The sequence below is a fragment of the Suricata suricatta genome, chromosome 8 (assembly GCF_006229205.1).
Source record: "Suricata suricatta isolate VVHF042 chromosome 8, meerkat_22Aug2017_6uvM2_HiC, whole genome shotgun sequence".
Taxonomy (NCBI): Eukaryota; Metazoa; Chordata; class Mammalia; order Carnivora; family Herpestidae; genus Suricata; species Suricata suricatta.
In genome coordinates, this window is record NC_043707.1 from 80,530,123 (window position 1) to 80,541,255 (window position 11,133).

At 34.8% G+C, this 11,133-nt stretch overlaps 1 protein-coding gene across 2 annotated transcripts in view; it reads left to right on the top strand.

The window, feature by feature from the left end:
* ASB17 (ankyrin repeat and SOCS box containing 17) overlaps nucleotides 1-10,753 on the top strand; it is a 13,581-nt gene extending 2,828 nt beyond the window's left edge. For both annotated transcript variants that reach the window (XM_029948749.1, XM_029948750.1), the window contains 2 exons: nucleotides 8,788-9,067; nucleotides 10,539-10,753. In XM_029948749.1, coding sequence (XP_029804609.1) covers nucleotides 8,788-9,067; nucleotides 10,539-10,745 — 487 coding nt within the window. In that variant the 3' untranslated portion in view covers nucleotides 10,746-10,753. The remainder of the gene's footprint in view (nucleotides 1-8,787; nucleotides 9,068-10,538) is intronic.
* The last annotated feature ends 380 nt before the right edge of the window (nucleotides 10,754-11,133 follow it).

Genomic DNA, 11,133 nt, shown 5'->3' on the forward strand with positions numbered 1-11,133 from the left:
GGGGGGAGGGGGGAGGGGGGAAGACAGGTGGTGGTGATGGTGGAGGGCACTTGAGGGGAAGAGCACTGGGTGTTGTATGGAAAACAATTTGACAATAAAATATTATGGAAAAAAAAGGCACAGCATACAGAATATAGTGAATGATACTGTAATAGCATTGTATGGTGATAGACGGTAGCTATATTTGTGGTGAGAATAACATAAAATCATAAACTTGTTAAGTTACTGTGGTGTATATCAGAAACTAACATAACATTGTGTGTTAATTATACTCAAATTTTAAAAACTAAAATTGAAAAAAAAATAACTTCCCTCTACCTGGAAATTTCTTCACTCAGTTCTTCTAATGGCTAGTTCCTTTTTATCAGATGGAACACAGTATAAATGTCATCTCTTCAGAGAGGCCTTCTCTGGTCACACCATCTAAAGAAGCCACTCATTCAGTTTCACAAAACTATTTTAATTCTCTGCACAACATCAATCACTATATGCTCATTTGCTGCTGCTGTTTTGTTTTGTTTTGTTTTCCACTGATTTGTTAACTATCCACTATCATTAAAAGTCAGCTCCATGAGGGGAGCCTGGGTGGTTCAGTCAGTTAAGCGGCTCAGGTCATGATCTCATAGTTCATGGGTTTCAGCTCCACATTGGGCTTTGTGCTGACAGCTCAGAGCCTGGAGCCTGCTTCTGATTCTGTAGTTCCCTCTCTCTGACCCTCCCCTGCTGATGCTCTCTCTGTCTCTCAAAAATAAATTTTTTAAAAAAGCATTAAAAAATTAAAAAAAAATTATTTACAAAGAACCTAAAGAGTCAGTTTGGGACATAGTAGTTTGCATTACCTAAGAAATATCCAGGTACAGATAAGTAGTAAGTGACTAGACTGTGTCATCCTTGAGTCTCTTTCTCTGACATTCGACATTTTATCTGTCAGAATATCTGTTGGTTCTACCTTCAAACAATATACAGAATTTAACTATTTACTGTTATTGCCTGGCACCATGTAATTTTCCTCCTCCTCTCTCATAATAAATTCTCAACAAATATAAGATCACGTTGCTTTTCTACTCAAAATCTCCAGTGGCTCCTCCATTCCATTTAAAGTAAAAGATGAAGTCCTTTCAGTGATCCACAGTTTTCTATATGATGTGGCATCCAACTATCTGTGCCCTTGTTTCCTACTCCTCCTCAGTCCCATCACTCTTTCAGCCACACTGGCTCCCTTACTCCTCCCTCACCACTCCAGCAACACTTACCTGCCTTAGGGTCCTTAAATATCCAATAGTTAACTTCTTCATCTCCTTCTTCTTTATCCAAATGTCATCTCTCAGTATTGCCCTCTCCTATCATCCTATTTTAAAATTGGAAAATACCCTCAATATGCCCTCCAGTACTTTCATACTTCTTATACTGCTCTACTTGTTCTTTTTTCTTATCAAGTCTTCTAACATATTATAAAATTTGCTTTTCTGCTATGTTCATTCTGTATTGTCTGTTTTTCCTCACTACAATACAAGCAGGAAAGTAGGCATCTTTGTTATGTTCATTCACGTATGCCAAGTACCTAAAACAGTGCTTGGCATACAGTATGCATTCAATGAATTGACTATGTTAATAGACAGTAATTAAAGTTATGGTCATGGATGAAACTGCTTAAGAACATAAATCACATGAAAATTACTCAAATGGCCATATCTTTACTTAGACGTTAAGGGGAAAGAAAGAGGAACCAGTAAAAGATCATTGACAAGGAACAGCCAAAGAGGTAGGTAGATAATTTGGTGAAAATAGCCTTACTAAGTTAGGATAAAACATGGTTCCAAGAAAGTCAACTGTACTAAATATCAGAAATAAAATTATTATAGAGAAGCCTCTCTTAAATTTAGTGGCTAAAAACTAAAGGAGAAGGAGTAGAAAAAAGTAGTATAATTAGTATAGCTACAAAACTGAATCATTCTTTGCATGTCTATATGGAAATATTATGCCCCATTTCACAAGCATATATGACAGGTTTTCAGATACAGAGAGTTCAGTTCATTAACTTCACATTTAAAAACTAATTCTTGCTGTGCTTGCCTTACTCCATCCATATAAGTACTGCTATAATTAACTGTCAGTACAGATTAAGCAAATTTTGGTTTATAGTAACATGCTCTTTAAACATGAGGATTAATCATGTCATTTGAGTACAGATTAGACTTTTAAATCTCATTTCAAACGTATTTAAGTTTTAGTTATATTTTCAACATTTGTGGTCCAAAATACCTTGTAAAGGTAATATTAATCTTATTATCTTAAAAATCAACTAATATCTCTAAATCTTAACAAGGACCACTTGTGGTATCTTTGTTCCCTAAATCCCATGAATTCCTATACTTACAAGATTCTTAGTCAAATATCTTAAGAGTGAGTAAGATCAGAGGTGGTTCAAGATGGTAGTGTAGGAGAATCCTAAACTTAGCTCCTCCAATGGATACAACAATCTATAGCTACATATGCAACAATTCCCCTTCAGGAGGTGGAGGAGGCAACTTAGCTGAACAGATCCTCCACAACAAAGATTAACAGGCCACATTTAGATAGATAAAAGAAGCAGAGACATAGTCTTGTCAAAATGTCACCCCCAGTGTCCCGACCCCACAGACTGGAAGAGTTGAGAGGGATCTCACAAATACAGAGCTTCTCTGTGAAGAGCAAGGGGTTTGTGCCCCACATTGGACATCCAACCCTTGGGACTTGCACTGAAGAGATGAACCCCCAATATATCTGGCTTTGAAACCAGCAGGATTTATGTCTAGGAGAAACAGGGTTTTAGGGAATGGAGATACCACTCTTAGAGGACGCATAAGCAGACTCATTCACTTTGGCACCAAGTACGAAAGTTACAGGTTGAAAAATGCCTAGCCCATATGTGAAGGAGATTCATTTGCTAACCTTAAGGTATCTGCCAGAAGGGCAGAAACCTGTTGAGACTCTCTAAGAACAAAGGTACCAGCAGGCATCTTTCCAGCATTCTCCATCTACTTTGCTAGGGCTGGCATAGACAGGTACCCACCATCTTTGCACTATCCCTCTACCTTACTGCCTACAAGAAACTCATTTCATATGTAAGGACACACACTGACTGAAAGTGAAGGGGGGGGAATAAAATGTTTCATGCAAATGGAAACCTTACCCCACAAAAAAGTTAGGGTAGGTATACTTATATCAGATGAAATAGACTTTAAAACAGACAAAAATGGGCATTATATAAAAATAAAGGGGCCAATCCAAGAAAAATATATAACATTTGTAAATATTTATGCACCCAACATGGAAGACTTAAATATATAAAATATTAGCAGACATAAATGGAGAAATTAATAGCAATAAAATAATAGAAAGGGGCCCTATTTACATCAATGGGTTGACCATTCCAAACAGAAAATCAATAAGAACATATCAACCTTAAGTGACACATTATACCCAATGGACTTAATATATATTTAAACAGAATACTGCATACAAAAGCAGCAAAATATACATTCTTCCCAAATGCACATGGAATATTTTTCAGGATATATTATGTTAGGCCACAAAACAAGTCATGATAAATACAAGAAGACTGAAATCATATCAAGCATCTTTTCCAACTACAATGATATGAAACTATAAATAAATCACAAGAACAACATTGAAAATATCACAAAATCACAAATATGTGGGGATTTGAAAATGTACTGCTGGGATGCCTAGGTGGCTCAGTTGGTTGAATGTACAACTTCAGCTCAGGTCATGATCTCACCTTTCATGAGATCAGGCCCGCCATCAGGCTCTGTGCTAGAAGTGCAGAGCTTGCTTGGGATTCTCTTGTTCTCTCTCTCTGCCCCTCCCCCATGCTCACAAGTTCTCTCTCAAAAAAAACTTAAAAAAAAAAAAAACAACATGCTGCTGAACAACCAATGTGCCAAGAAAGAAATGAAAGAAGAAATCAAAAAAATACCTTGAGATGGGTGCCTGGGTGGCTCAGTCAGTTGAGCATCAGACTTCAGCTCAGGTCATGATTTCAAGGCTCATGAGTTCTAGCCCCACCTGGAGTCTGCCTGAAGTCTCTCTCTGCCCCTCCAGTGCTCACACTTTCTCTTTCTCTCAAAAATAAGTAAACATTAAAAAACATGTTTTAAACACCCTGAGATAAATAAAAATAGAAATACAGCTTACCAAAATCAACAAAATGTAGCAAAAGCAGTTCTAATTGGGAAGATTATAGTGTTACAGCCCTACATAAAAAAAATCTCAAATAAACTAAGTTTACACCAAAAGGAACTAGAAAAACAAAATTCAAAGCTAGTAGAAGGACATAAAATCAGAGCAGAAATAAATGAAATAAAAACTAAAAATAAAATAGAAAAGATCAATGAAACTAAGAGCAGGTTCATTGAAAAGTAAATAGACTCACTAAATGTCCATCAACTGATGAATGGATCAAGAAGATGTGGTATATATATACAATGGAGTACTACATGGCAATGAGAAAGAATGAAATCTGGCCATTTTTAGCAAAGTGGATGGACCTTGAGGGTGTCATGCTAAGCAAAATAAGTCAGGCAGAGAAGGATAGATACCACACGTTTGCATTCATAGGTCTAACAGGAGAGACCTGGCAGGGGACCATGGAGAGAGGAAGGAGGAAAGAGAGTGGGGGAGAGTGAGGGACACAGATCAAGGGAGACTACTGAATACTGAAAACGAACCATGTACTAAAGGGGGAGGGGGAAGGTGGGGGTGATGGTCATGGTGGGGGGCACTTGTGGGGAGAAGCACTGGGTGTTATATGGAAACCAATTTGACAATAAACTATTTAAAAATAAATTAAAACAAAAAGAAAAGTAAATAGAACTGACAAAACTTTAGTCAGATTCATCAAGAAAGAGTCCAAATAAAAAAGTCATAAATGAAAGAAATTACAGCTGATACCAAAAAAATACAAAGTATCATAAGAGACAATTAGGAACAATTATATACCAACAAAGTCAACAACCTAAAAGAAATGGATGAATTCCCAGAAACATAACAGTCTTCCAAGACTGAATCATAAGGAAATAGAAAGCCTGAATAAACCAAATACTAGTAAGAAGATTGAGTCAATAATTTCAAACCTCCCAACAAACAAAAGTCCAGGACCAGACAGCCTTAGTTGAGTTCCACTAAATATTCAAAGAAGATTAGATATCTATCATTCTCAAACTCTTCCAAAAACTGAAAAGGAGGGAACACTTCCATACTCATTTTACAAGCTAGAATTACCTTAATGGCAAAACCAGACATGGACACTGAAAATAAAAATAAAAATAGAAATAATAGAAATAGAAATAGAAATAATAAAATAAACTAAAATAACAGGTAAATATTCCTGAAGAAAACAGATGTAAAAATCCTCAACAAAATATTAGCAAGCCAAATTCAGCAATATATATACCATAATCAAGTAGGATTTATTACAGAGAACCAAAGATGGTTCAATACCTGCAAATCAATCAACACACCACATTAACAAAATGAAGGATAAAAATTACATGATCATCTCAATAGATGAGGACAAAGCATTTGAAAAAAATTCAACATTCATTTATGATTTAAAAAATCCAACATAGCGGGTATAGATGAAAGTTACCTCAACATCATAAAGACTATATATGACAATCCCACAACTAACATCATATTCAATGCTGAAAAGCTGAAAGCTTTTTTTCCCTTTAAGATAAGGAACAAGACAACATAGTATTCAACACTTTTATTCAATGTAGTATTAAAAGTCGTAGACAGAGGAATTAAGTAGGTGGGCAGGTAGATAGGTAAGTTAATCAATTAAAGACATCTAAATTGGAAAGGACAAAGTAAAACTGTCACTATATGTAGATGACATGATTTTCATTTACAAAGCCCTAAAGACTCCACCAAAATAGTTAAACCTAATAAACTTAGCAAAGGTGCAATGTATACAATCAATATATAAAAACCTGTTGCATTTGATATACTAACAATGAACCATTAGCAAATCAAGAAAACAATCTCACTTGCATCAAAAAGAATAAAATACCTAGAAATAGATTTAACTAAGGTAGTGAAAGATCTGTAGCCTGAAAACTCTAAGACACGGATGGAAGAAACTGAAGATTAGAGATGTTAAACAAGTTGTCCAAAATGACATGGGCTTAATGGAGGAATGTACAACGAATCATGTGAAGAGGAAGGTCAGGTCATCCACGAAACCTTCACAAAAGAGTTTATTAGACAGAGTCTTTTATGATGAGCAAGACTCAGCCCAGAATTGAAAAGGGAGGGGAAGAGCATACAAATCAATACAAAAAAGTTGCAAGCAATAGTTTTGAGAAAGTGTATACCAAAAAGCAGGATATAGAATGCAGAAGGAAACGTACTTTAGGAGTTCAATTGGGATATATATTGGAAATATGTGTGAAAAAGATAAGATCTCCAGGGCAATGCTGATCTGGAGATGATTCCGATGTGCACATTTACATACAGAACTTAGAAGCATATATTCAGTATCACTGGCAGTTACAGCAAAAACCTACTTCTTAATTTCTAAGATACTAACTACTCTCTATTACACCACACCATTTTTTAACCACAAAATCTTGTCATTTCAATACTCAGTGAAGCTTTGGAGATAAACTAGTTGGTCTAGTGATTTTATAACTGTTCTCTTGGAATTCCTTGGGAATTATTACAGGGGAAGTCTTCAGGACATCTAAACACACTTCAACCAGAAAACTTATCAGACACAAAACATTCATTTTATATAGTTAGTTCAGATAAACCTCCAATGTTGCTTTATGCTTACAAATGAAATATTCCAATCTTTTCATTGATAAATACCCACTAATCCTTCAATTCTTAGCTTCAGGATAACCTATAAATAATGGTTATTCTAGGTAAAGTTAAATGCTCCCCTTCAGTGTTTCTATAGTAAAACAAGAATGCTTCCATCCTAGCAATTATCATTTTGTATTGTATTATTGAATTATTTGTCCATTTCCTTTACCAAATTATAATAAGCATTTTGATATGAAGGACTCTAACTTTCATCTCTGTATATCTAGTACTCAGTATACTCTGGACAATCAAATATTGAATAAATTAACCAATCATGAACAAATAAATACATAAATGCATGAGAAAACTAAGACTGAAGGAGACTGACTGACCCAACATCATAGAGCTAGTTAGGAGAATCAAAACCTAAAATCTAGAACCATTAAATTTCCATTGTTTACAACATTATACCATGTTGCCTCCCTTATTAAGTACATGCAATCTTAAAGTTCCTCTCTTTAAATAATGGTTTCCTTGCTCTGCATTGTTGTCCGAAAGCCAGTATAGTTTATATGCTGTTCTGCAAAACATATTAGTATTTTATTAGACCAATCAAGAGAACTCCAGAGACAAAGGATCATGAATAAAATTTCCCTTTCTTTAGTCCTAGAAGTTATTTTTATTTGGCCTGTTCAAGGCTTGATAATATAAAATCCCTTGTGGGGGCACCTGGTTGGCTCAGTCCATGAAGCATCTGACTCTTAGTTTCAACTCAGGTCATGATCCTGAGGTTCATAAAATCAAATCCGAGTCTGGTTCTATGCTGACAGTGCAGAGCCTGCTTGAGATTCTTCCTCCCTTTCTCTGTGCCCCTCCCCCTCTCGCACATGTGAAAGCACTCTCTAAATAAACTTTAAACAAATACATAAAATCCTGTGTGGTTGGTTATATCACATCCTATCTACATACAGAGACCAATTCATTAGCAAACATAAATGCCCATTAAATGAAAGAATTGCAAAGACTATGTCAAATTAGAAAAAAAACTTTCATTGCTCAAACCTACCTGCAAATACCAATTCTAATTATATTAAAGTAAAACAAATAGGGGATACCTGGGTGGCTCAGTAGGTTGAATGTCTGACTCTTAATTTCAGCTCAGGTTATGATCTCACAGTTCGTTCGTTTAAGCCCTGAGTGCAGAGCCTATTTGGGATTCTCTCTCCAGCATGCGTGCTCGCTCTCTCTCTCTCTCTGGCTCTCTTTGTCTGAAAATAAAGTGAAAAAAAGATAGAATTAAGGTAGTTGCACTTTTCCTTTTCTCATCTAATCTCCAAACTCAATTCATGACTGATATATGATCAAGAAGAAAAGCAAACAAAAAAATTGTGTTCTATTAATAAGGTGAAATTTTAAAAAGCCTTTTTCCCTTTTCTGTTTAAAATTTTCCAGACCTACATGAGTTTTATAATACTGGTTCTAATAACAATAGGATTTTTCCAATGAGAAACAAAATTGCTATTACTAAAAGTAAACACTTTCCATACATTTAAACTTTTGTTTTTACAAGTTCAAAGTCTAAATGTGTAATAGAAATTTTCTTTTTTTTTAACTTTCAGTTTGGTCTAGAGTCTTAGAGTGAAAAACTCTTTTTAAGACATACATAAAGGTAGGGGTGCCTGGGTGACTCATTCGCTTAAGCATCCGACTCAATTTCAGCTCAAGTCATGATCTAATGGTTCATGAGATAGAGTCCTGACAGTGCAGAGCCTGCTTAGGATTCTCTCTCTCTCTCCCTCTTCCTCTCTCTCTCTCAAAATATTTTTTAAGTCATATAAAAGGTAAATTACATTAAAAGTTACTAAAGACACTTAATACTTAATAGAATACTATTAATTTCCCTTTACTGTTAAGACAAAATGTTTACCACATTTCTTAATTCTGTATTAAATGAAGTTTTTGTTTGATTTCCAGAACTTTCACACCAGTATACTGTCCAAGCCCACTAAGTGGTGTCACACCTCTACTCTATGTGGCTCAGACAAGACAATCTACTATCTTAAAAATACTCCTGCAATATGGAATCTTAGAAAGAGAAAAAAATCCTATCAACATTGTGACAACAATATTGTTCTACCCTTCAACAGTGAGAATAATGGTTGATCATGAATTGGTAGACATCCAGGAAGATGCCAAATCATGTTTACTGCTATGTTCCAGAGTGCTTTCTGCCATTCCAATCAGGGAAATAGAGGCAAGCAAAATACTGTTCTTTGTGTGTGGGCTCAAATATTGATCAATTTTAAGATTAAATTGTGAGAGAAGAATGAAGTTATATGAATTATATAACTATGAATTATATCCAGTGAAAGATTAATCATTGAGTGTAGGCTTTTAAATTAAAAATAGGTAAAACCTAAATTATCCCAAACATTAGTCCTTTATTTCATAATTTTGTCTTCTAAATATGAAATCATTTAAAAAAGTTAAATCTATAATTTTATTAGTTACTAAGTAGATACATATATTATTATATTTCAATTACATAACAACCTATGTTCATAACAACCTACATTCATAGGATTTCTATGTCTTAGAAACACAATAAAATAAAAATCTAATAGACCTTTTTGCAGTAGAATATTTTAAAATGAGAGATTTATTCTCACAATCACATGCTGAGAAATAAAAATATAAAGGCTTAAAATATTTGTGCAACTGAATATATCTGTCCCTCAGGGTGCCTGCTTGGCTCACTTGGTTGAGCGTCTGACATTGGCTCAGGTCATGATCTCACTGTTCATTGTTTGAGCCCCATGTTGGTTTTGTGCTGACAAGGTGGAGGCCTGCTTTGGATTCTCTGTCTCTTTCTCTCCCTCCCCACAACACGTGAGCTTTTTCTCTCTCAAAAATCAACATTAAAAAAAATTTTTTAATATCTATCCCTCAGTTTTGTAAGCGGAGACTATTTTGCATACCTTAGTAAAAATCCCAAGCACTGAGCTCAGTGTTAAGCATATACCACATATTTAATTAGCTGATTACTGAATAAATAACAAGATATATATTTTAAGTAAAAGTACCATATAGTCTGTAGAGTATAGGTTCTATTGGAGAAATATGTCTGTAATATAGCAATATCTTTTACTCCAAAGTCAACCTCATTAGCATTTTACTTCTAGACTTAACTCTTTAAAAGGGATATCTTAACTAAAACTTAAAAATGTATCTTTTCATATAAATGAGCCTCCTATCAGGACTTCTCATGGGTTAGCAGTATTCTACAAGAAACTCACCTAATGGGGACTTTTAGAATTTATGTTGTCTGTGCGCAACCTCAGATGAATTGAGTCAAAATTTCTGGAGTAAAATCTCCATATATTTTAAAGCCCCCTAGATAATTCCAGTATATAGCCAAGTTGAAAACACTACTCTGGAAGGAAAAGCTGATAAAACATCAGTGTATGATTTGTCTAAAATGAAAAACATATATAGATTCATAGCTGTAAGAAATGTTTTGTGTCCTCAGACATACTATTTAAACTTTATATATCATTGTGAGAATAAAATGGGAATAAAAATACTTTGGAAAAGTGTTTTGTAAAAATATTATAAGGGTAACATAAATTTAAGATCTATTTTCTGAATTTAAATAGAAAATAAAAATATTAATTAATTTGACAATGATCCATGTTACAAAATTAAATTGTCTCTCCTTTTTTCAGACACAACTAAATTTAGGAAGACGTCCAATTATTTCTAACTGGCTGGACTACATTCCTTCAACAAGATACAAAGATCCCTGTGAACTATTACATCTTTGCAGAGTAACCATCAGGACTCAACTACTGACTAATAATATGCTCCCAAATGGAATATTTTCACTTCTAATACCAGTTCGTCTACAGAACTACCTGAATTTAGAAAGTTAATTCACATCTTTGTCCTGTATTATTTAAGGATGCTCACCATTGTATGGTTTAGAAGTTAACAAACTATTAACTTCATGTAAATTTTTATTACACTGAATATTCCATTAGAGGTCCACCTGGGTGGCTCAGTTGGTTAAGCGACTGACTTTGAAGTCATGATCTCAGAGTTCATGAGTTGGAGCCCCACATCAGGCTATCTGCTGTCATTACAGAGTCTGCTTCTGACCCTCTGTCTCCCTCACTCTTTGACCCTCCCTGCTTGCACGATCTTGCTCTCTGGCGTGCTCTCTCTCTCAAACATTTTATATATATATATAAAATTTTGGGATGCCTGGGTGGCTCAATCAGTTGAGCATCTGACTCTTGATTTCAGCTCAGGTTAGGATCC